This window comes from Polypterus senegalus, chromosome 15 (assembly GCF_016835505.1).
Source record: "Polypterus senegalus isolate Bchr_013 chromosome 15, ASM1683550v1, whole genome shotgun sequence".
Classification (NCBI taxonomy): domain Eukaryota; kingdom Metazoa; phylum Chordata; class Cladistia; order Polypteriformes; family Polypteridae; genus Polypterus; species Polypterus senegalus.
The window spans coordinates 46,947,661-46,975,441 of NC_053168.1; the positions used below are offsets into that span (position 1 = coordinate 46,947,661).

A 27,781-nucleotide genomic window follows, 5' to 3' on the forward strand; every position below is an offset into this window, starting at 1 on the left:
TAATAATTTACGACAAATTTACATTCCACACGGGTGAATTACGCTTGCGCTTTTGAAAGTTATGCTTGCTTCTGAAAATCTTATAGAAACGTCTTTCTGCGCTGTTCTTGTTTTCAAAGAGTGCGCCCGGGTCCTGTGCGCTTTCACGACATAACGGACACCGACGCGCCTGCGCATACGAGTCACGTAGTCAGAGTTTGCGCTTTCAGAGAACGCGCGGTCTGCTGTTCTGCTTTGGCTGTCCGGCTTTCATCTCCTCAGTAACCGTCGTCATTCGAAGATACTATGTAAATCTGTTTTATCTTATTCATTGAATAAGCCATATAAGACAAATTTGTTCATTATTTTACACTTTTATTGGGTCAAAGAAAGTGATGATAATCTTGTGTGACTATTACTGCCGTTTCACTCTAAAACTTAGGTAGCCAATTCTATCTGCTTGTAGTCCGCTTATAAGTTTACAGTACTGAGAATTTATTTTATGGTATTTTTTTGTTTATCAATGATAAGATATGTTCTAATTATTCGACTTCATGTTAACGATAAATGTTAAGTGGGGGTGGCATTTATTAATGCATCCCGTTACTATAGTCAAGGTGTGTTCCACTTTATAAATAGTTAAAACTTTATATATATTATGGGGAGTAATAAAAATAATTTATTTTGGGTAAAAATTTGAACTAATGACAAGGAAGAAATAAGCGGGTAGCAAATCCCACTCTAGACAGCAAGAGCGCAGGGATGCGCAGCCCGGCGCTCGGCTGTCGTCACGTGGTCCAGTGCCAGCTGCTACCTAGAGCTACGGCGAGACAGGCAAGGAGCGAGGCTGCAGCTGTCAGGTGAGGCGTCCTCGTTTTTTTCTGTTTTGGTGAAGTTGGGGGCAGGGAATGGGGTAATACATGAACTAATGAACAAAAACATGGCCATTGGAACGGCCGTAAATTGGGCATCAAACGAACGGACGAAAGGTGAAACCGCGAGCGAGCTTTTAAAGCCGCCGGATGGATGTGGGTGGGGGATGCCGAGGCTTCTCTCGGTGTCGCCTGCCGCGGAGGTTGCAAAGGGCTGGGTCGAGAAGAATAAAAGACACAGAAATCGGGGAAGCAACGCTGTTTGTTTTGATTTTCCATAATCGGCACAGCCTTGCTAAGCGAAGACAATGTCTGACTTTGCATTATTTGGGGTTTTGCAGCTTTGCAGTCGTAATATTTCTTCTGTCTGGATTGTGACATTAGAGCCACGCCGTCACTCGAGTTAAATGACTGTAGTGGTTATGTCCGCATAAAGCTTTAATGACATTTTTTCATATATCATTTTACACATTCTTCCAACTTTAACTTTAGATGCTCAGAATGTTTCTTAAGATTTAATTTAAGATGATGATGTTTCTTTGAAATCCGAACAAGCAACAGTTTTGTAGTGGTTTCTGTAGTGACGGCTATATACACACATATTATATTCATCTAGTACTGCACACACACAAACACATTTTATCTATATATATACTGTGTGTTTATCTCCTTTTATCGTTACTTCCTGTCCAGTCAGTTAAATCCCATTTTATTATCATATGGCATGTTTTAGGATGGAATTTTATAAAGCATTATATGGATTGTCAAGTTTGAAAATATTAATACTATTATCATAAGAAGACAAATTATTAGCAAATAATCATATTAATAGACTAAAGAGTTCAAGTTTTATCAAACGTTCAAGTAATATTGATATTCAGGATATACAAGGGCATAACAAAGCCATACTGTATTTTCAGATTCTTACTTTTATTCATACCTGCATATTTTAATACCTGGTCTTGCTTGGCCTGCTCCTGGTAGCATCGGGCACAAAGCAGGAACTAATCTTTTGTACAGTTCATACATCCTCATTAGGCCGGTAAAAGGCACCAGTTAATTTAATCTTCACAGGCAGTATACAGTACTTAGAAGTTGCATATAGAAAAAAAGAAAACAGAAATATCCACATTTGGGTTTGAAGCCAAGACTCTGGAGCTAGGAAACAGAAGTAGTTTTATTTTACACATTTTAATATTCTAAAACCTGCCGAACTTCAGGACCCCTGAGGGCATGTGGATGGAGAGTATCCCCAGCAGCAAGGCAGAAACCACACTGGGACAGAGTGACAGTATATGGCAGAACCAGTGCCTATAAGAATGATGTTCAAGTAATGCATTTTTTAAGAAAAAAATGTTAAGATGTGTTACAAAAGGAAATACTGACAATATGGCACCAACAACCCTTACAAGTACAGAAAGGAAATGCTTTTTGGTTTGGCATTTACCTTTTAAAAAGGCAGCATATTGCTCTTGTTTCAAAAATGCTATATATATATTTGTATGTTTAAATTCATGTAAGGTATCATTCATAACTTGTTAAACAATATTACATTTAGGCCTTTAAATCTAGAGTAATACAATTAAGAAGACATAAATCAGAAAAAGTATCACTAAATTCAGATAAATTTCAATATTAATATGCAGTTTTTTTCATATTTGTCTGCACATTTTTTTTCTTTGGGCACTCTGGCATTCTTCCCAAATCCTTAAAGATATGTATGTTTTAGGTTGATTTGTGACTCTAATTTGTCTCTGTTGTATGTGAGAGTGAGTCCTATGATGGGCTGACACTTCTTTTTGGTTTTGTTCCTGCCTTGTGCACAATTCTGACAGGATAAGCTGTAGCCCCATTTGCTCTGAATTGGGTTAAGTAGATTTGCGAATGGCATGTTAGGCTATTTTGTTATATGACAGAAATAAACTAAATATTATAAAAAAAAAAAAAACTTAATTATTTTATGTTTAAGTAATTGATTAAACATTGTGGAATTGTATTTAATAATACAGTAAGGGGAGGGCACATGCAGTAATACTGTAATGAGATTTCACTTAGTTATAGATTAACAGCAGGAAGAATTCTATAAGAATTCAAAATTCCGGGTATACTTAATCACATCTTCTTAGGTGTAATAAACTGAACCCTTGTTCAATGCCTTGAGCCTACTGCTGATGGGGTGTACTCTGGTCTCTTGCATCCATAAACGTAATTAGAATTTTTCAAAATACATGGATGAGTTTTTATATTGAATAAAAAAGTAGTATACCTGCAGAAAGCAAATCAATTTAGCTTATTTGCAAATGTTCATCATAAAAAAATAATGTCCTTTAATACATTTTGTTGTCAACAGCTGTGATTTCATTCTTCATTTCCTTTAAAGAATCTTACATTTTTAAGTGAATACTTGTAAAGTAACAGATAATCCTTTTCACTGAAAAGGTGAGCAGGTTTATGCAAGTATATAAAATATTTCATGGTTCAATTTACAAATTTCATAATGCATCTTATAGGAATTACTCTCAAAATGTTAAATGTTTATTCCTAAAATCAAGCAGCACAATCAGTTTTAATTGTAAAAGTAGTTATCTGATGTTAATTCCCATGCCTTAGGAAATGTAATACCATAGTTTTAAAGTACATGTAGGCAGAATCGAGAATTGATTGTGAAATCAATGAAAATCAGTTTGACAACTCCAGCCAATGAAATATCATCATACTGCTCAATTTTCTAAGATTCAATTGCACCCATGGAAAATATCCAACTCTGGTGGACTTATGCCAGCTTGCTTCCCTGGCCATTCTTTGATGTTCCACCATGCACCACTGCGAGATGCGATCCGATACACCAAAACACTGCACTGAGACAAAAAGAAGAAAAAGAACAGGAATTGCTCAGTTAAACGGATTATTATGATAGTCATAAAAGTTTAGGCAAAATATATGTTCAAACACACATGTAAATGGGTAGAATAAGAGTATATTGTGCTAAAATAGGCAATCCACTGTCTCAGCGTTAGTTTAATATATCCAATCATTTAAAAAGCAAGCCAAAGAACTATGAACCTGCCAATTGGTTTAGATATATTTCATGTTACTCTTATTGATGTATGTGGACAAATTTGCACCTGATTGCTGATCTGCTGTTTTTTTTCTCTAAAATGTTAATAAATATCTCTTTTGATCATGATCTTTGTATAGTATAAGAACTACTATGCACCCAAGCTACCCTTATCTATATTAGATATATCAGATAAAAGATCCATCTAAAATTTGGCAAGCGTCCAAATATCCATGAATAAACCAATATTAAAAGAACAAATCTATTCTTGAATCTCTTTTAAAATGTTCAGCAGTGGAAATGTAACATAGTAAGTGTTCCAATTATTTCAGACCCTACCTACCTTTGAAATTGATTAAAATAAAGTACATCATGATAGCATCATTGCTTTACCCATTTTAATGCAATGAAAAGCCCAAGAGGAAACACTACCCTCCTTATCAGCAGCAGAAGTGAGAAAATCAAAGAGAGATAGCAACATTGGGGTTGTTGTGAGTTTTCCCTTAAAAAAATAGTGCAGTAGACTCTGATCTTTTTTTGGAAGAAAAGTAGCCTTCAGACTCTTCAAGGAAATGTAAAATTTCCCATGATGGTTTTTTGTACAGCATTAGATTAAACTTCTAGTACTAAAGTGTGATGATAGTCAATCAACAAAATTGATCAAACTGCTCATTTATCTTGATCAGGTGTCTCATACATCCAAGTTATGATAAACCCACTGAAGCTGTGATTACCACTGTACATTTAGCTGACACCTTTATCGAAAGCAACTTATAAGATCAAGACAGAATTCATCTAACAACCTTGTAGTAGTACTAGGTTGTTGCACCGTGTTAGCCATTATGAATGTAGAGAAAAGCCAAGCAAAATGACACCTTTTATTGGCTAACTATTGTAACTCTCTTCTTTTTGGTCTCCCTCAAAAAACTCTTCACAAACTTCAATTAGTCCAGAACTCAGCCGCCCGTATTATCACGAGATCTCCTTCTACTCACCACATCACTCCTATTCTGCATCAACTTCACTGGCTCCCTGTCAAGTTCCGCATCGAGTTTAAAATCCTTCTGCTAACCTTTAAAGCTATTCATGATTTAGCCCCCCCATACCTGTCTAACCTTCTCCACATCGTCACCCCTTCCCGTACTCTTAGATCATCCTCCTCAATTAAACTGACTGTTCCTTCCGCTCGTCTTTCCACAATGGGGAACAGAGCTTTCAGTCGTTCTGCCCCCCGACTTTGGAATGCACTGCCTCCTGAGATTAGAAACATTAATTCATTCTCTCTGTTTAAGTCTTCAGTTAAAACTCATCTTTTTAAACTTGCCTTCTCTATGTAAACACTGTACTGTATTGTGTGTTGGGTGTTGTGTAAAGTGTACGGTGTCCTTGAGTGTTTGAAAGGCGCCTATAAATAAAATGTATTATTATTATTATTATTATTATTATTACAATATGCAAGCTTTCGAGGCAACTCAGGCCCCTTCTTCAGGCAGAAAGTTCAGAGCCCTAGCTAATGCAGCATACTGTCTGAATCAGCAGAGTAGGCTGGCCAATAACAGATTTTGCCTGTTGAAAATGGCCACTTGCCATACAGCTCACTTTAGTAAAAGGGTATTTAGCTTTAAAAAGCTTTTTCTAGCTCTCCCAGAAAAATGATAGCTCACCTAAAGAGCATTTGCTGTGTATCTGTTCGTTGTTTTTTACTTTCTCCTATATGAAGCATAGGGAAAGTATTGTAATCGTCCAATATATTATTGATTTGATTTGATTTGTTGTTGATGGTTCTTTAATGTACATAATATAAAAAATATAATCAGTGACTTGCGGTTTACTCCTCAAATATCTATACCCATATCTGAGTATATGAGAAACTCTAGGGGAGACTACTCACGATTTTTCTGCTTCAAAGTTGTGTTGGGGAAGATGCCCATTACAAGTTCCTAGCTGCTGAAATCACTCAATAGAGCATTGTAATGGGCACAATGTTTTGTCCTAAACAAGGCCTGCTTTTAATTAGACATACTCTTATTTACTGTATTATTTTTTATTGTGTCAATGACACAGTAATGTTTACCTTTATGTCCTGCTCAGATTTACTGCAGTAGCATATTTATAGGAATAAGTGAGATTTTTGTGGAAATGCCAAAGGGACTAAATGTTGTTGGGCTAAACTTAATGGCAAACGTGGTTCTTCAATATGTGAAAGGTGGGAACAATATCTCCGCATTGACAGTATGAATCTTTGATCCCTGTATTCTAAGAACTATATTGGAAGTTGTGTGAGTGGTGCATCGGGCCCCCTTATGTTAAGTGAGGCACACATTTATATCAGTGGTGGAAAGCAGGGGCAAAGGAGGAAATGTATGGTTTAAAGTCTGATGCCTTTGTTACTTACTCAACAAGGATTGCTTACAAAATTAGAATGTGGAGATGACCTTGGCAATCCAGTCTAGTTTGAAGAAGAGCTGCTATTATGTCTAGTCAAGAATACAGACTTGATATTAAATTGACATCTAGTAAGGATACCTACTGTGTACCTACCTTTGAACACGGACCCAGGATATGCTGGAAGAATTATTCCGTAAAGAATTAGGAGATACTGGGAATTCCTCTGGAAGTAGCTGGAGAGGAAAAATGATACCCTACTTATCCTATTAACCCTGTTTTCATCAGCAAAAGCTGTATAGAAAATGAGGTGGGAAATTCTAATAGCATTTTGTTGAAGTTACCTTTTGTTTTTGAATGGACACAGTTCACTGATCAAATAAATCTTTCAGCAGCAAAGAATACACCTTTCTGGATTATGGTTATTGTGGATTTTGATTATTTTATTCTTGGCCAAAAAAGCAGTATTAAAACGACTATTTATTTATTTAATTTTTTGGGAACGCACATATTCTGTTTTGATGTTTACCAATGTTGTGGTCTTTATTAGGAGTTGCACAATCAGTTTACATCTACTTACACGTTCAAATATCCCATGAGGAATAGCCAAATTTAATAATACTATATTAAAATATGAGTTATGGATATGTGTAGATTTGGGTGTGTCCAGCAACGGTGACATACTAATATTCACAATAGATATTAAAGGTTATTCACTGTATTGTTGTGAGATCTTCTTAATTCAGAACAGCCAGTTTTACAGAGAAACCTAGGCCTGATTTTGAAAAGACACACACTCACATTTTGTAGGGAAACCACTCTTTAAATTAAACTCTTATATTGAAATAATCCCAAAGCAGAATTTCCCCAAGGTACAATAACCTAAATTAAAACATACTAAGTATAGCCATACTGTTGGTAATTTTATGTTGTTGTTTTTTTTGGTCTATTTCGTATGTTTAATAATCTCTGAATCAAACTGGTTTTAAGCACTTTTGGCTCAGTTGGATTAAAAACTTTTTTCCTAATGTAGAATACTATGAATGGAATGTTTGAAGAATTTTACAATTAAATATTTTTCCAGAGTGTGATTTATAATTCTATTAATTTAGCAGTAACTTTCTTACTTTAGTAAATTAATGCTGATATCATTCTTGGTGATTTTAATTACCTGTCACTGTCGGATATCTATTGAAAGTTATTAGTGCATTTGCTGCGTTATAACCTAGTAGTTTTTTCCTGAGCAATAAACTGGTCATAGGTTCATGTATAGCTTTTTTTCAATTGTGATTTTCTGAGTATAATGTTTTTTCATTTATATTCAACATTTTTTCTTGAAGCTGGGGATTAGAATCTATTAAACGACATTGGGTTTTATTGACTATTAAGGTATACTATTATGGAGCTTACTGGAAAGAACAACCTCCAATGAAATAATTGCCGGACAGGTTACAATATCAGTCTTTATTTTAACATTTATAACAAGAAAATCATAGATAAGCTAAAAACAATAAAAGAGAGCGCTACAATCAATAAAAAAGAAGCAGGAGTGGGTGTAAAGGTCAAGGAATTGAGAGAGATGACCTAATGCCTGCATGCTGATTGTATAGATTTTCTTTTTGGATTAATTTTAAGGTAGACAGCATGGCACAGCCAAGTTATTATTTCTTTCTTAAAAAATCTTAGCATGAGATGATGTATTCTTGGTTTTTGTGCTGAATGTTAACCACTTTTTATCCATTAAATAGTACAATACTAATAGCATTATTATCCATCAGTAATCAGAAAATCTAATAGAATTCTTGTGCAAATAAAATGTAAAGAAAACAGTGCGGCTTAAACTAGATTTTTAAATTTAGAAGATTTTTAGATGCTTAAGAATCAAGGATACTGGCCTTGTAGTGATTTTGTTAGTTTATGTTTTATTTATCAGTATTTACTGTCATTTCTGTTTTGCAACCTTTTGGAGGTGTGTTCAGTTTTCTGCATAAATAAACCAACTATGATTTGTAAAATTCAGTGACGGATCTCCACATGCATTATCCATTTTAATTTACATGTTAAAAGTTTGATGTGTTTAAAATGTAATTAAAAAATCCCAAGCACACGTACAGAAATAGTAATTCAGTCCATTTAACACAGTCTAAGCATAATTGTAGGTTTACATACAAATGAATTTATTTAATAGTGAGTTATTATTATTATTATTCTTTTTATGCTATTGCCTTAATGAAAATATGAAAAGGATGTACAGTGAGTTCAGAACAAAATCCAAGAATTTGAAAATTAATTTGCAAGTAAAAACAGTTAACACAAATAAATAATTAACATAATTTAGAAATACTATAAGAGTTTATATATGTCAGAATGCAACAAAACTGAGGCACTTACTGAAGATTTTGTCGATAGACTACAAATGCCACAGCTCATTGCATTGTGTGTAGAGGGGCTGGATAGAAGTCTTTGGCCTTCAGAAATTCAATATGCTATTAAATTATTGTAACACAGGAAAGCCTCAGGTACAGATTGCCATCCAGTAGAGTTTTATATACTGCCATCTGTTAAATTAGCATAGTTAATTCTAGCTACTGGTGCTGGGCGATATGACGATATATATCGTGGGGACGATAGAAAAGTGTCTATCGTCCTATTTCTCTTCTATCGTTTCTATTGTTTCTAACCTAATTTTATCAATTACTAAATAAAATATTGCATTAAATAGGCTATGACAAATGAATGATAATGTCTTGTCGCTATGCAATGCATACTCTACCCTTTATATAAGTGATAATCAAGAATAAAATGAACTTTTTCGCAAAGAAACTCTATCTTGTGGTTTTGTGACAGTTCAGTTAAATGTCACTTCAAAATAAAGTTGCAAAAAAAAGTATGCAATGATATTTTTGTCAAACTTTTCAGAGAATAACTGGAAATGTACTTTATTGTGGGTGGTATATCGTGATATATATCGTTATTGTGATATAAAATAATCCATATCGTGATATATGATTTTTCCATATCGCCCAGCCCTACTAGCTACACTACCAAAAACATTTCTTACTATTTTACAACAGTTCAAACATCTAGTAGTTACAACTGCAAAAATTAAAAAGATGCTGTAGTTTGTATATTGGGTTTTGGTGTAAGATATAATTGTATTTATGGGTTTTGAGTGACCTATTTTTAACAATTCGGGTTTAATTACAGATTTTTAATTATCCTGGTTAATAAACTATAGCCTGATGTTTGGCCTCCTTTGTATCCATCTATTGGTCCATTCCAAACACATTTCTCTCTGCCTTTTGTCTTGTTAGTGGCAAAGCAAAAATAATGCAGATGTCACCCTCTTAAATTACCTTAACAGAAGTACTGTATGTATTCCAGGATTATAAAGAATCATGTGCAAATTACTCCTCCAAGACTTTCCTAAAGTCACACTGGTACACAGCAGAAAGCTATTCCAGTCATTTGAACCACTGTTTTTTACCATGGTTGCTCAGAGGGTAGCTACCAGCCATCACAAATTCATTTAATTATCCTGGGTCTGTGATTTTTTGCATATCCTCCCAAATTGTTTTACTATTTCTATTTGAATAATTTTAATTCACTTGATGTTTTTCTTTTACAAAAGAATGCAGAGAGTTGCAGGCTGTAGAGCCTAAGTGAGCGTGTCTAGTTTTTAACTCCTGTTTAATGTTACATTGTCTCCCTGTCAACAGCTTATGTCTGAACAATGTTTGGATAGACTAATGTAAGATGTCTTAAAGAAGTAACAGCTGAATGAATTAATGTATCTCATTGTAAAAAAGATAACTATTTAGTTGGTTTAATTGAATTTTATCAAGCCTAAGGGGCTCAGGGTACAGGCATGCAAGTGGATTGAGGTGTCAGGATTGGAAGCAGATGGATGAATAGGAATGAGCTAAATAACTGATGTTCTGCTCATATTATGCCACAAAATAATAATAGTTAATTACATTTATATATTGCTTTATTAACCTACTCAAAGCGCTTTATACAGACGTGGGGAACCACTTCAACCATCAATGAGCAGCATCCACCTGGAAAACATGATGGCAGCCATTCTTGCGCCAGTACACTCACCGTACCTAATTGTTTGGAGGTGAAGGGGTGAGAGATATAGTTAGCCAAAAAGGCACAGAGAATGATTAGGGAGCTAGAATGACCAGACTGAGGTGGGCAATACAGCCAAGACATCAGGGAAAAAACATAATGTTTTTGAAGAAGTCTAGAGATCTTTCATGACCATAGAGAGTCAGGACCTTGGTTTCATATCTCATCCAAAGGATGGCACCAATTTCATTACAGCACAATGTCCCCGTCACTGCTCTGGGGCATTTACACACAGACCACAAGATAAGCATCTCCTCTTGGCCTCACCAATACCTCTTTTAGCAGCAATTCATGCTTCACCTAGATGGTCTTCCATCCAAGTACTGATAGGGCCCAAACATGCTTAGGTTCAGTTGGATAACCTGTTTTAAAATTCAGGTGCCATGGCTGCTGGCCAAGGCCATAAACAGACCCAAGGATGAGCAAGCACTGCTGCTGTGCAGGGGAGTGTTTGCATGAATTACTGTTTATGCTATGTGATTACCTGCCCTCATTCTCAGAAAAGCATGACATCTAAAAAACATTATCCTGATGAACATTCCCACCACCCTATTTAGATTTTCTTACTGGTGTAGTCGGGGCTCTCAGGCTGTTGTTCTTACTACAGGCTATCATGGAGAGTGTTTTTCATTTTTTGGATTTTCAAATTTTGTGTTTTGGCTCTCTGACAATCTGTTACATCCACAGTTGGTGGTTGAAGGCAAAGACAAAGTAGCAATTGGAGACTCTTAATTTTGTGCTTTGTAACATAATTCTTATAACAGATTTTACTCTTTTGCATTTTAGTGTGTGACTGTGCTATCTCTTAGTCCCCGAGTACAAATGCTCTATTTAACTACAAAGGGGGTGGTTCTAAAACTTCATTAATTATCCAGATTGAGCCTAAACAAAAGTTAAGAATCCACTTTGTGCTTTACTGTGGCTCATGGTAGTGTAAATGGGTACCTTTTGGCTCTGTGCAGGTCTGGCAAAGCCAGCTGATACTAGCAAATCATTCTACCTCTTACATTTCCTTGTAAAAATAAGAATCAAATCTGTAATCAACAGATTTATACATCAGTTATTAGGTTCCTTGTTCTTGGTAGTCTCATTAGTTAAAGTGTGATAATGGAAAGATATACTGTCTATGCTGATAGGAGTAATTAGAAGATCCTGAACTGAAATGCTAATTAACACTTAATTATGTTGTTTATTCCTTACCCCGTTGCTTATTTGTATTATTTTTCTCTCATGTTTAAACCATAAACCCATCAAAATGGAAGAGCGTTCCTTCCTAAATTTAAGTAGAAACCACAACTTACTAAGTTTTTTTAAAAATGTTATTGGAAATTTTGTCTTACCTTTTACTGCTCATATTTTATTCCTGTTTAGGACATACATGTAAATCAACTACAGGCAAGATTTCATTGTCATTGTCTGTTAGTAGAGACTGATATATTTATTTGAAATGCATACAATCAATGTCTTTAAAGGCAGAATAAATGGTGTATTTCTTTTGTTGTCATGCCTACTGACCTTTATTGTTCAAGCAATGGAGGGAGGTGGAGACATAGAGCTAGAGTTGAAGTGTATTCAGGCCTACAAAAGAATATATAAAAAATTTCAAAAGTAACTTCCATTTGTCCATCTTAACACTAGAGGTTTTTTTTACACTCAAGCTGAGTAAAGAAGCTAAGATAATATTAGTTAAACATCAGTTTAGATTTTCAGTTTAGTCTATCCCTACATAAGCAGGTAAATGAAGTGGTGCCATGATCTGAGCACAGGACCTAAAATGCTATTTACTTCATTCAGAATAAATTCTGAATTCAATTCATATTTTTCTGAATTTTGAGTTTTCTAGTAATGTGCTTGATTAAATGAGTTTGCAGCCAGTAGTTGAGTGAAATTCTTTTACAAAATGTGAATGCCTTCTATGCCCTTAATAATCTAAATGAAAGCAGGGCTATAAACACTTGTAGGAGTCCGATTTAATAATGATTGAATGTTGTGTGCTCTATTCCCACCTGTTTTCTGCACTATTTCTTGCCACTCCTCTTCCACCTTTTTTCTGATGCATTGCAGTGATGTTGAATATCAGATGCATATTTAGTTTGTTTCTAATTTCAAATATGCAAGGAACCATAATATTTTAGAGTATATGCATATTTAACATTTATGTTCTCCATCCTTTGGTTGTTTAAATGCACATACGGTACATAAAAGACATGCTGTAGAGGAAGTGTGGTGCTTTTGATTTTACAAATTAGAGGGATATGTGCTAGACAACAAATGCCTCTTTAACTTAGAATAATTTAGAGTAAGACAGTCAGACAATGAACCTTAAATCCTAAGTTTGTTTGTTTCAGTCCCCACTTAGGTTAACTTGCTTGTCTTCTAACTTTAAGAAGTACGTAAGTAAGCAGTTTTAGTGTATCCTAAACTTGTAAGCTGACTTGGATAATGGTATCAACCAATATACAGTACTTTGCAAAACATTTAGAAAACTGTTCATTATTTTCATTTGAACACTATATAACATAAATAAAAAACACAAATAAACATTTAGGCAAGAAAAAGTAACAATAATTCAATGTGTCTTTAAAAAAGTCTGTATTTTGTGTGGCCCAACTTGGAAACAGTCCTATGGTAAATTCTTTTAAGCTTCTTGCATGATTTAACATTACTGCATTTTTATACTCGATCCCGCACACCTTCAGTTATGCTGAGGTCAGGGCCAGAAGGGTGCAATGTAATAGTATTAGTTTCCACTTCCAGCAGATTTCCACTTCATGTACAGTAGGTACTGATTATGTTTGCAGTTTGTTTGGGGATTATTATCATATTGAAAGATGACTTTTTTTCCGGTAAGTCCTTTTCCGGAAGGTATAGTGTGATGAATCAAAATCAGTTTATATTTCTCTGCAGGCAGCATGTCTAGATTTTCTTCAAAGCTGACTGAAATGCATCTCCAAGGCAATGATAAAGCTCCCATTCTGCTTCACAGAAGGCTACAGACAAACATCAATGTACTTCTTGGTATCTGATCATCAAACATGCTAACATTTTTATGATTCAAAACATGGCTCTACATGGCTTTCTGCCATTGGTTGCTTTATGTTTTTTTGCATACTGCAACCTCTTCTACTTTTTGCCTTTCTGCAAAAATGGCTTCTACCTTCGGCATAGTGTTACTCTATACATGTATTCAAAACTACAGTATTTTACAGATCTGTTTTTGTGTTTTTCATAATCAGGGTTTTTGTAATTTTGAATACTTAGGATGTGTAGTCTTTAGTAAAATTGGCAATGTTCTGTTTTTGAAATATTCCATTCACAAAACATATTTCAGAGAGAATTTCTCTCTAACTCACTGCATTCTCATTCCGGTTCACTCTTTAATCTGAGATTCTTGTTCTACTCCTGTTTAATGATAGAAGAATTGGTTTCTTTACTCATTAGTGACAATGAAAAATACCATATTTCTAATTGTCTTTTTATTACTATCACAGCTTTAAAACATCCATTTTTACTTTTGTCAATGCTCATTTGTCTCCTTCCATGGTCTCATACACAGTCCCACTCGGCACAGTATAGACAAAGGCTTTGTCCTGGATGTATAGAAAGTATAAGAGTGAAGTCAATGTTTTGTTTTCCTTTTGTTTATTTTTTTTTACCTTTGTTGCTCCTTCTTTGCATTTCTCCATTTTGTGCTTAATTTCTAATAAACACCCCTTTTTTGTGTTACTTTGTTTTGTTTTTTCTTCCCGGTATATTCTGGGATTGGGATTGGGATTGGCTCAAGAGCACTCTCTAACATTCACAACAGCCACTGCCAATATCCTGTCTGATATGCTACATCACCATTAGATAAAACACTGGTCATTCACCATATTGTAGAATAAAGCAGGATAGATGGGAAATACATTTGGAAATAAAAATGGAAATGAAACATAATTTTAAGTAGAATAAATGCAAGCAAATTCTATTTTTTTTTGTAGTTCAGAAAAAACACTGAAAATATTCCAGCAACCAACCTGTTCATCCAAGACTTATTTGGAGCAGAAAATCAAACTGTTTTGTAATTTGGAGAACATATTTGTTTCACCTTTTTATTTTTTAATAAAATGTACTAAAATTATTTAAATTTTTAAAAAATTAACTGATTTATCACAACTCGACCTTGGTTAATTAAACAGAATAGAGGGATAATTTACCTTAACTGTGACACTAGTGCATTTTTCAGCTGAATGTGTAACATAACACAATCACAAAAGTACAACAGAAACTCTTCTGGAAGTGAAAACTGATCTTATCCCACCCAGAGGCACCACTAGTCTTTCCCTTCAAATCTTCATTACTTTTTTTGAAATTTCATTCGCTTTCCCTGATTGTACAGAATATATAGCTTCAGATCAGATACACAGTTATAAAGTTGATCTTTGATGTGTTGGTCAAGGTACCCTTATGAGTAATCTATTGTTTGAACATGGTATTAATTATTGACGAACAATCCATGACTAGCACAGAAATCTAATAACATTTCACCAGTCATTTTGAGATCAAGTTATGCTATTCAGATGTGAGCCAATGTCTCTCTGTAAATCAAAGTTGCAAATGAACAAACTCTAGCTGTACAGAACCCAGCCACGACCTCGTGAGATTCCCCACCCTACCCGTCCAATTCCAGGTCAAGTGCTGTGAATAGAACTTATATTAATGTCCCAAGAGCTGTTTTCATTGCCAAGGTAGTATGCCTGGAAATGTCTCACTCTTATCCTCATCCTTCAACTTGTGGGCAGTGAACTCACACGCTTGCTCAATGTTGCTTTTTCACACTAAACCTTACTGGGCTATTTGTTCACATGGCTACTGCAGGAAAATGTGGTAGAAGAATTGATAAAATTATGTTAATCAATCAATAAATTAATTAATTATAAGTTTTACTTTTGCTTTTTTCACATTCCAGAAGTATTTCTAGCAGTCTGTTTGTAGGATTCTAAAAGACATACAAACTTCAGATCAATAACGATTCAGAGTTTGATATATTGCCTGGCAGTCTGCGCTACTGTAATTTGATAAAAGCAAAATATCGAATAAAGATTTAACTTGATCACAGTTCAAATATGGATTGTTTTGAACATCTGCAGCCTTTGTAGCTGCTTGATAATCAGTAATTGACTATCAATTTACAGTTCAGACATGGATTGTTTGAATATCCATTTTTTCATTATGGCCATCACCATACAAGGCTTGATGTTTACCCTGTGACTATAGACTTTTTCTCTCCATAAATTGTTTAAAAGCTTTTAATAGCTAAACATTTATCTGATAGTTAAATATGAGCTTGTTAAACAGTAACAATTAAACATTAGAACGTACCTCTTTTGCTAGTGGTTTGTACTTGCTACTTAGTGATCTAATTTATTTTGTCACGGATAACCAATTTTATATTATCACTTGCTCACCTACCAGTGACTTGGAGCAGTCTAGTTTTATGCCTAAGAAGTCTACTTCTTTTGGAATGCAAATGTGAGTATCAGCAGAGATTCTTTGCAGCCTTTGTCGATTTTTGTAAAGTATTCGACTCAGTTGATCGAGCTGCCCTGTGGGACATCCTGAGACTTCACAGGATCCCCTCAAGGTTGCTGGATATCATGACAGGCCTATACACTGGTACTGTGAGTGCTGTGCAGAGTGGAGGCAGAACCTCTGTTTTTCCCAGTTGATTCTGGGGTTTGTTAGGGGTGTGTTCTTGCTCCTACTCTGTTCAATGCTTGAATGGACTGGGTGTTGAGCAAGGTCGTGGGGTCAAGCGGCTCTGGGGCATCTGTTGGTGAAGAAAGATTCACAGATCTTGAGAGACACACACACACAGGCGCGTGCGAGAGGGAGACACACACACACAGGCACGTGAGAGAGAGACACACACACAGGCACACGCGAGAGAGACACACACACACAGAGGTACGCACGAGAGAGACACACACACACAGGCACGCGCATGCATTGTTGCAATGTTACTTTTCTTGGTTGTTTATTAAATTACGGATTTTTCAAATGTTCATTTTTTTCCCTGTGCTTAAAACTCATTAATAAAAAGTGTTTTTAGCAAGCAGTTCATGGTGCTATAGCACAAACTCTTGCAGTGTTACTTTTCTCTGTTGTTCAAGGTTTTTTCAGTGTTTTTCAATGTTTTTACATTTAGTTTACTATTACGCTGTGCATTCTATGGTGTAATTAACTATATTGGTGCTTAAAAACTTAAATTATATATTTACATACAGTTTGTACGGTCTGGAACAGATTAATTGTATTTACATACAATCCTATGGGGGAAATTACTTCGGTTCACGACCAAATTGGGTTTCGACCAGGGTTTTGGAACGAATTATGGTCGTGAACCGAGGTTCCACTGTATTACTGTCAGAGAAATTTACAGGCATTTTACGGAAATACAAACCAGTATTACTGCGAGAGAAAATTAAAGGCACACAATACAGGGACGCATATTACAGCCACATATAAGGTGCCTTGCCATTTAATATAGACTGTTCCTACTAATGTTTATGCACTACTGTTCGAGGGCTCGTTATTGCAACGGGCTTAATGCCTAGTATAATATAAAGTTCTTAGGGATTAAATTAGTCCGTGGTTAACTTTTATCAGCAATTGATTTAGACTGATCTAAAAACTAAGCTTTTTCATTTTCAGTTATGGAAATTGTATTTGGCTGAATGAAATTGTTTTCTAACAGTTGTGTAGCTATTTTTTGATATAGTTGAACACAGGTGTCAAATCAACATACCACAAGTACCTTATTAATGCAGTACATAATTTCAACATGCATTTTATTTTGGAGGCTATGTAGTGTTTTTCTTTATGTCTCTGATAAGCTTACTGAATTAAAAGAAATGCATCTAATTTTGAAATGAAACTTGTACATTATAACATCCACTATGCTATAGTTTAGGTTTTCATGGTAATGTTATTCATTGAGTTATTTTGGTTGTGTAGGTTTGTATCCCATTGCATAATCTGCAGTGAGAAATCAAGCACAATGACACCTTTTTTGGCTTACTGAAATTACAGATTACAAAATGCAAGCTTTTAAGGCAACTGAGGCCCCTTCTTCAGGCAGGTTGTAATACAGAAACTGGAGTTCTGTCTGTTAATGTAGACACTAGGACAGAGACAGCATTGGAAAACCTTTAAATGGGTCATCTTCAATGTAAAAAAATGAACAGACCTTTCCAGCCTCAGATTCATTTAGCAGGACAGGAGAACAATGTATAGATAAGATAACTGTCCATCTTTTGAAGTTTCTGTTGAGTTTTCCCATACAATGTGAATCTGTAGTCAAACTGTCTGGGTCAGTCAGAGAGATGTAAGCAATCCTCATATCTGGTTATAAAACTCTTGTCTCTATTTAAACCATGTTGTAATATGTTAAGTTTTAGCATCAGTTTAACTTCCCATTCCTTTTTCTTTTGTTGTGTCTTGAAGTAGCCTATAAGCACTATGACTTTAAAGTCCTTCTCACATTGTCCATCGCTGCTAAAATTAGCTCTTACAGGAGCATCCCTGTTGCCATGATTAATGTGGAACCTGTGTAAATGTATTTTTTGTGTGTTTGTTCAGTTTCTCCCACATAAAGGGCAGTGTTGGGACATTTCTTACAGAGAATTAGGTAAACTACACTAGATGATCTGCAGGAAAATGTGGTATAACTACACAATCTGTATTATCGATGTGAGCACAGATTTTACATCTTTTCTGTAGGCGAGGAGATGTACCATTATCTGCTGGTTCACTCAGGAAGCTTCAGACAATTAGTTGCTGCAGGTTTGTGGTTGTCTGTATGCCGGGAGGGGGGGTTCTGGGAATACATGTCCCATTGTATCATCATTATTTAGTATTGGCTAAAGTTCTTTCATAATTTTTCAAAGTGCTTCAAAATGTGGGTTATAAGTGACAACAAGGGGGATGTGGTTCTTGTTGTCTTTGTTTTTGTATTCCAGAAGGTTGTCTCTGGATATGGCAGCAACTCCTTTTGTCTGTTGTTTTGGGAGAATATCCTTGTTTAATGAAACCTTGTCTAAGCTTCTGTAGTTATTTATCCCAGTCTGTCAGGTCTGAGCAAATACAATTGTAGTATATTTCCTGGCTGACAATGATTGAGCGCCTTATATGTTTTTTTCATGCACTACTCTCACTAGTGTTTACAGAAAATGTTGTGATGAAGAAAAAATATCCAATGAGCGGCAGTTCTGTCAGTGAAAACATCTTTATAATAAGTGAGCTAATGGAGAACAGCTAATAAGAGAGCCAGTGGGCAATAGCCAGGCTCTTTCAAGCTAACAGAAAGGCCCCAAATACTCAAATAATAGTGGTATGAAGAAGGGTATCTCTGAACTCACACCCCGTCATAACCTTGGGTTAGGAAGATCAGATTATAATGGGCATGTGATCACCAAAACTGACTGACTGAATGTAGGAAAAATGTGTACATGGTCTGACAAATCTCAGGTTCTGCTGTGACATGTGTAGGATAGAATTGGAGTTTGGCATAAAGAACATAAATTCATGTATGTGTTCTGCCTTTTGTCAGACATACAGTTTGTTGGAGATAGCATAAAAGGGTGAGGAGTGTTTTTTTGTCAAAATTAGGTCTCTTAATACCAGTTGCACATTTTAGTGCCACAGCATACCTAACCATTACTCCTGACCTTGTGCTTCCCTTTATTGCTACAGTCATCAGCTTTTCAAATAGACACTTCCAACAGGCTAATGCACCATGACGCAAATGACCGGTCAGTATGCACCACGTTGCCATTTTCTGGTGCTATTTGGGTTTGGCAATGTATACCTCCTGACCTACACTCGTGTCTAGTACTGACACACCTGCCTCTGGCTCTTTGGACTGATGTTTCCTCCCTCAGCACTGACATGTCCTTAAACAACTTGTGGACAATGTGTCTTTCATTCTGTAATTTAAAATTAGATTTCAGTAGTTTTTCAAAGCTGGTTCCATTAGTATAACAATAATTTTACTTAACTTCAATAATCTGCTCAGTCTGTAGATGTCAGTCTTAAAGAGCACCCTTCTAATTGAATAGAATGTGAGGTCCACAGCATGAATGTTAGACCGAAAAATATGTAGCAAGTGTCTGATGTTGTCTGTAGTTAGAACTGAACAAAATTAAATCCATGCCTTGAACAATTCAAATTCTTGAGGCAAAGGGGTCTAACCCATTACTACATGTGTGTACCGACAAAAGAGGTCACTAAGTGTATATTACCAAATTTGACATAAAATCAGCTACATCTACATTATTTGCAAAATAAAACAAAAATGGTGTTATTTCTGTAAATAATTAATGAAAAGAATTTTTGTTAAATCCGTCCTGAAGTTTGTTAAAAAAATAAAACAAAATCTCCTCAATGCTAAACCACATCATTGAAGGAATGTAGAAACAAAGAAATCTGACTGATAGTTTGTTTGAAATTTTTGAATATTTTACAGATATATAAAAACTGTTTATAGTGCCATACAAAAGTATTCAGATCTGTGCAATTTTTTTTCCAATTCAAATCAAGTGTGGTGCATGAAAAACAAGTTACCAACATGTGACAGAAAGTACACATGTAAAATATAAAGTTATATATATATTATATATTAGTTATATGATATAAAACCACCTTTAAGCAGTACAGCAAACTATTGTGTGTTACCTGATTATACATCTGATGTTTGCCATTATAGCCATACTTTATACTCCTCTTCTAGATGGAGTATCTAGGTTGTTTTCTAGCTGTAGAGAGATCTCCCTCATGGACGCTCCTCCTTAGTTTTTCAAACATATTTCACCTACTGGCCCCAGTCTTTCCACTCTTTCACTCTTTCCACAACTTTTGGTGATTTTTTTTTGCCTGTGGTGAACTTTACAATATTGCTAGTGTTTTTATGCTGCCATTGTTTGGTTGTCATTATTTATTTGCAAACTCATTTAATAGATAACAATTTTATTCTTTATTTCATTCATGTATATATTTTGCAGTCATTTTAACACAAAGGTAAATAATCTATAGTGTTCTTAATAGGCATGATAGAGAGATTTTATGTACAGATGAATAGGAGGTGTTTAGTCTAAAATTATCCAGCTTCAAAGGTGACATTGAAACTGAAATAGAAAATAAGTACAAATCTCACATTAGCAATACATCTAAAAATTAAACAAATTCAAGTTTGTACTTATTTATTTCAAGTATTCTGAGGCTAAAATTGATAAAGAAAGTTATTTTTAAGATGTCTGCTATGTTCAAATACTTTTCTCCATTGATTTAGTAACTGTTAGTAATCTGCTTTATTTGAGGGTCCAAAAACTATCTATAGTGCCTTACAGAAGCATTAATGACCTTTAAAAGTTTTCAGATGTTGCTGGGTTACTAATGACATTTACTTCATTTTATTCCAGTGTGTATTATTTTTTGTAAGCTAACCTTCTGTAAACAATCTCTATCTGTCAGCAAGTATGCTTATCATAAATTGTAATGACTAAGTATTGCTTCATTGATTTGTGTTTTATTCTATTTCTTTAAATTCTTCTTTGTTTAATTTGAGTTTGATAGCACTAAGAAGGTATTTTTTCATTTTAAAAAGAAAAACACCACAAAACCATACAGTTTTTTTCTTGATTTATAAGTGTTCTGTTTAAGATATAAACACATTTTTCTTCTGAATTAGGTATTCAGGCATAACTTTATTTTGTTTGTGAATCTAACTTTTGTATTAATCATGAATTTTAGAAGAAGGCATAAAGTAAACCATGTAATTGTGAACCATTACACTTTTAAGCTAAATAGTGTTGATTTGCATACTGTTTGGTTATAAGTATTTATGATTTAAAATTAAATTTACTCAAACAAAAGGGATACAGATACAGTGTATGCAACAGAACTGTAAAGCAAGTCAGCTTTTAACTTTTTCAGGGGGAGCTGAAATGAAAAGGATTAGCATTACATCATTTTGGAGCTATCAGCATGACTTCAACCAGGTTTTATTCTGTGGTGAAAAATGTAGGTTAAGGAGATTTAGGGAAAAGCTTTTCTGAGAATATTTAACCGTCAGACTTAATGCAAAGAGGATTTTAGGAATGTGAAGCACATAAACTAAAAAAAAAGAAAAGGGCATCAGAATGGTAGAGGAGTAATTTGCTGTTAATTGAAATTAATTTTTTTTGATATTATGAAATAATATTTGAGTGCTATTACTGATTCGTATTTTACTATTTAAAATGTTGCCTATCTTTACAATGGTAAATTTTGACTGGCAAATTCTGTATTAATAGTTTTATACACCTAGACACAATTAATAAAGGCAACTGTGCACATCTTCTCAGAATAATTTTCTAGCTGAGATGTTGATCGTATTACCGAGGATTACATGCAAAATGCATAGTTTAGCATTTCAAATGATGAGATGGCACTGGTAATTATGTTGTTTCGTCACAGTGTATGGCTTTAAATGAGTATTGGATAACATTTCATGACCTGTGCCAAAACACTAAATTCCTTTATTGTTATTTTTAATGTACTGTAGGATGCAATAAGGATCTAATAAGAGGGAAGCACTACTGCTATAACTTGGTCATCTATTAAAATCGGGAGGGTCCTGCTCTTTTCAGGGTTTCCCAGCTATCTGTCACACAACAGATTTAAATCTAATCACTTCTTTTTATAACAAACTTCTTAGTCACTCCTTTTTTTCCTTTGTGTTTTCTTTGGTGATTTCCAGTCATTGTATTTCTATTGACTTACACTTTTCAGTTTTCCTCAGCACACAGCTTTGACATATTCAGGGCATCATTTGTATCTGTATATATGCTTGTTGGTGTGTAACCTTTGTAATAATTTATTCACAATGCAAACCGCTGTTGTCCTTCTTTACCGCTATACGTTCACTTGTTACATATGGTCTGTTGCAGTCTGTCGTCCAGTCTATAGTGCTGCATTTAGATGCCTGTGACGTTGAATTATTGTTTTTTTGCCTCTTGTGGCTCTAGTAACTACGGAACTCGCTTGGTTATCATCTGCCGTGGCTCCTCTTGCAATGTCTACTCTTGCCAAGTATCTATTTTTGTACTAACCTTCCTGTTCAGTTCTCTGGCTTTCCTTCTACTGCACAGACTCATGGAATTCCTGCTGTCTTTTCTTGCTCAGACTAGTCTAAAGACTCATCGGATGCCCAGTTCTAGTTTTCAAGTGCTGCTTTCTAATGAGTCACCACCTCTTTCTTATCCTCAGCTTGATGGATCTCAGTTGTCATTTCTCTTTGTCTCAGCCTAGCCTCTTTTTCAGCACCACTAATTATAAGTAGAGTAAGCCTCTGCAACCTGCTGTGTCATAGCACCTCAATGTTTTCATACCCTATTCCCCTGTCAACTGTAAATTCTGTGCAATTAAATATTCTAACCAATCCTCTCCTTCAGTATCATGCAGTATTGTAGTTTGCAATGCTTTCATTGTTACTGTCAGATTTGACATAATGTCAAATGTTAGATTTTCTTGATAGTTCAGTTTAATAAATAGCACATGATCTAGATTTAAACTTTCTGGATAGTATGGGCCACATAGTTAAGAGGTGATTCATGATGAATTTAATAACTGTCTCTTTAAAATTCTTTTTATTAAAGTATTATAGTACAGTAATAATGCAGTGAGCTTTCATTTTTACCCATTGAGAAAAACATATCAGATATTGAGATTAAATACTTAGAAGGAAAGAGAAAGTCCAATCAAATACATGCTTTAAGTAGTTCTTGCATAGTAACTGACAATATGACAGCATCATGTGTGGTGCATGAAAAACAAGTGTACATGTAAAATATAAACAATAACAAGACCACCTTTAAGTAGTATAGCAAACTATTGTGTGTCTAATTTTGTAGCTGTAGAGAGTTCTGCCTCAGTTTTCCTCAGTTTTTCAAACATACTTCTGTTCATTAGCCTCTTGTCTTTCGACTCAATTAGTTTTGGTGAATTCTGTATACCTTTGGTACAGTTAACAACATTACTGATCTATTTTTCCTGCTATTGTTTGGTTGTCATTATTTATCTGCCAACTTTACTTGTAATCAATTATGTGTTATGGCAGTGCTTTGTCATCTGTAGAATCAATCATTCAGATATGCATTTATTAAAAAAACTTCACTGTTAAAACTTTGCTGCTCATCATCAATTAATCTGCTTTGTTTATTTGTACATTACATTTCTCAAAGTGATCTTCAACATACTGCTTCCAACTATCAGGACAAATTTTGCATCTTACTCTTTTTATTCTTTACTCTTGCACTAAACAATCTTTCAGATTTTCAAAAATTTTGCAGTGTGCACTATTTTTCATTGTTGTTCATTTTTCCATAATGGGAGAGTTCACCTAATTTTCTTTAAAGAAGATTTGGCTTTATGGTAGCAACTTCTAGATTCATGTCATGGAATTTGCTTTCTTTTCTTTGCCTGTTTGTACTTCAGTGGAAAGTTATTAGCAGATTATTTTTTGGTAGCGTATTAATGAGATTTAGTTTAATGTGTGTATAAACAGACTAGCAAAATACCCTCGCTTCGCAGCAGCGAAGTACTGCCTTCAAATTTTTATTAAGAAGAAAATTAAACCTTTTTAAACTGAGGGAAAATATACCAATAATTATTTGTTAAGGATCTCTTTGTATACCACATTGTGAGTTCGGCCCCCCAGTTGTAATATGACCAAGTTGTGCGCTGAGCTTGCTCTTGAGCATGCAACGTACAGTTGGCCATGTGAACAGTAATCTTGTTTCAAATCTCACAGCTTGGATTGCTGCTGTCATAATCAGTTTGAGTTTCATGGTTTGTTTCAATTACGACAGTATTTGTAGGACTTGTGTTGAAGAGACATTCGGCATCTGTCAAGCGTTGTAAGTATACAACCGGTTTCATCGATAACTTCAAATCCAGCTTTTGAGAGTTTAAACATTCATAAACATCAAAGTGTCCACTACTGAAATCGTCACCTGTCAATCTAAGATGTTTAAGAGGCATTGGCGGTTTTCGAAAGGTGTAAAATATTTGGCCATTTCGGTACACTTGAAAGTGACAACCGAACAATTCACTGGCAGCCATCAACTCACATAGGTGCATAGGTGAAGGGCTTAAGCATTTCACTCTTATAGTGCTCCTGTGTAGTATAATTATCTCCTGTACCGTCATCAGTCCACACCTTGAACCTGCCCCAGTCATTCAATACATAAGACACAATGTTCCTCCGGATATCAAGAGTGAGCCTGATATGGCCGTGCAATATGTAACAAAGAGAATGGAAAAGGTAGGTGCCATCTCCGGGTATGGAAACCACTCGGTAAGTGACAGTTCTTTGATCGATGGTGATCACCTCGATAGACATGTTAATGGAGGTACGGTTGGAATGATAAAGGAAATGGGTACCTGAACAATGTAAAGTAAGTCTAAAATACCTACACAATAACTATAATCGTAATAAATGAACAATAAAACAGCGGAGAAGCCGTGGATTAACTAAAAAGGCTGTAGTTATCAGCAGGGAGACATGAATCCCGTGGTGAAGCAAGGAAGGGTATGTAGAGACTGGAGCGACGGACGGCCTTATATAGGCAGGCAGCCAACAATGTGGGAGGCATTGGGATGGGGGACCCAACGCTGCCTCACACGGTGACTGAGCTGCAGGCTATGGACGTATATACTGTATGTACGTAAGTAGGATTCAGTTAGTGTTGGGAACCCGCGTACCAAATTTCTTGAAGGTGGGCCCATAAGTAACAAAGACCGTTGAAAAGTTCAATATGGCAGCCGACAGTGGCACAATAACAACGAAATAAGTACCAAATTTCAGCCTTCTACCTACACGGAAAGTTGGAGAATTTGTGACATTGGAAAGTTAAATATGGCGGCTGACAGTGGCGTCATACCACCGAAATAAGTACGTACATTGGTTTTGGTTAGCGCAGGGAAGCCGCCTACCAAATTTCGTGAAGATGGGGCCATGAATAAGAAAGTTCAACATGGCGGACGTTGTTGTCTGTTATGACCGTTACGCGTAGAATTTCAAAATGAAACCTGCCTAACTTTTGTAAGTAAGCTGTAAGGAATGAGTCTGCCAAATTTCAGCCTTCTACCTACACGGGATGTTGGGGAATTAGTGACGTTGGAAAGTTCAATATGGCGGCCGACAGTGGCGTCATACCATCGAAATAAGTACGTACATCGGTTTTGGTTAGCGCAGGGAAGCCACCTACCAGATTTCGTGAAGATGGGGTCAGCCTTCTACCTACACGGGAAGTTGGAGAATTAGTGATGAGTGAGTGAGTGAGTGAGTCAGTGAGGGCTTTGCCTTTTATTAGTATAGATGATATTACAAAATATGCTGTGGTATACGAGGTGTGGCAGAAAAGTAATGAGACTGATTTTTTATTTACCAAAGTTTTTATTTTTTTCAAACATCAATGTTATCCCCTTCAAAGTAGTTCCCTTGGGCAGCTACACACTGATGGAGACGTTGTTCCCACTGTTGGTAGCAGCGCTGGAAGTCTTCAACCGGTATGGTCTTCAGCATGTCCGTTACAGTCTTTTGGATGTTTTCTAAAGTCCCGAAATGACGTCCTTTGAGGACATTTTTCAGTTTAGGAAAAAGGAAAAAATCACATGGACTGAGGTCAGGTGAATAAGGGGGCTGGGGAACCACAGGAATGCGTTTTTTCGATTGACCTTCTGCTCAATTGTGAGGTTTTTCGGCACCATATTGGCACAGACCTTTCGCATGTGCAAATGTTCAGTCAAAATTTGATGAACGGTAAATCTGTTCAAATTTAATTGTTCACTCAACATTCTTAATGTTAAACGACGGTCTGATCTCACAAGAGTGTTCACACGTTCGATGTTTTCATTGGTTTTCGAATTTGAAGGCCTCCTTGAAAAACTTGAGCTCGGGATAAAGAATGTTCCCCATAGGCCTGTTTTAACTTTTCAAACGTCACACTTGCCGATTCTCCAAGCTTAACACAAAATTTAATGGCACAACGTTGCTCCAAATTCCGCTGTTCCATTTTGCGTGACGCACAACCAAAAACACAACTTCGCTAATAGCAGTCACAAAAATCACGTAGTTAATGGAAGGAGTTGAAACTCGCACTGAGCTATGAGAGGGTACTGATACACTTGCTCTATCAAGGACAACAGCGCAGCGTTGCCAGATCGCTTGCAGTGTTGCCAGTATCATTACTTTTCTGCCACACCTCGTATGTATATAAAGATCTTAATTTCTAACTATAATATGATTTTGTGTTCTTATGGCCTGTTTTTTTTAAGTTGCTTTAACTAAAGGTATTCTTATGTTACAAAATTGCCACTTTCTCTTACAGTTGCAAGTTCAGACAATTTGCCCCTGTAGTGTATGCTCAATCTTTTTGCAGTCCTACTTATAAAGACTTCACATTTTCATCCATCTATTATCCAACCCACAACCCGCTCTAACTACTCTAAAAAATAAAAAGAGTGAAGTACAATCAGCCACCTTATATGTATTACAATAACTTAGAATAAATTTCAGCTAAGCTTGAAGTAAAGTTGGTTTTAGGCTTTTCATTCACAAAGAGATAATTCTAATGTTGTGGTTTTAAGCATTATGAGTTTAGGTATATTTCTGTAAAAGCAATGGTGGATTAAATTACATTTTTAAATGGTAGTACTAATGGAAGTCAGGTAGAAAAAAAAGGATAGCATCAGAGTTTTGTCCCATTAGTGACTGTATACATGTTTTGTGGACCTGAAGGAGGCTAACAGACTATGTTTTTTGCCACCTAATTTAAACTATTAACATTCTTGTGGATAAAAACTTATTATGTTTTGTAAATAGATGGATTGTATTTTATACAGATTAGTTAGTAGTATTAACCTGCTACTATAAAATGTAACCAAAACATTAAGTTCTTAATTGTGTCACATTTTTCCTCTGTAATTGAGAAAATCAATTTGTACAGCAAAAGAAGAGGAACAGGAATAGAATCACAAAGTACTGAGATAGGTATGACATGTTGAATCTCTGGAATTAACTGCCCAGTTATAATTTAAATATATTTTGTGACTTGCTTTGCCTTGGTAATAAAACATTTTAGGGTTAATATTAGTTAGAGTGTAGTGGTCTCCCAGGTTCATATCTTTCTGATCCAGATACTGATTTTTGGAGGATGCATTTGTATACACAAATTCACAGTTGCCATATATTTTCAAAATTTGTTATTGTGGAATTTAACTTGCTGTAGTGTGGCTTGGATGAGTATACTGTAAATGACTTTAGAACCTGTGC

At 35.4% G+C, this 27,781-nt stretch overlaps 1 protein-coding gene across 2 annotated transcripts in view; it reads left to right on the forward strand.

Moving 5' to 3' along the window:
- The first annotated feature begins 214 nt into the window (after positions 1-214).
- The window catches only part of LOC120515912 (secernin-1-like), a 71,115-nt gene continuing 43,548 nt past the window's right edge, over positions 215-27,781 (forward strand). The window contains exon 1 of one of the 2 annotated variants that reach the window (XM_039737281.1): positions 215-287. In XM_039737281.1, the coding sequence (XP_039593215.1) occupies positions 286-287 (2 nt within the window). In that variant the 5' untranslated portion in view covers positions 215-285. Of the gene's footprint in view, positions 288-670; positions 840-27,781 lie in introns of those variants that run through there. The other variant, XM_039737280.1, reaches the window with a different exon arrangement.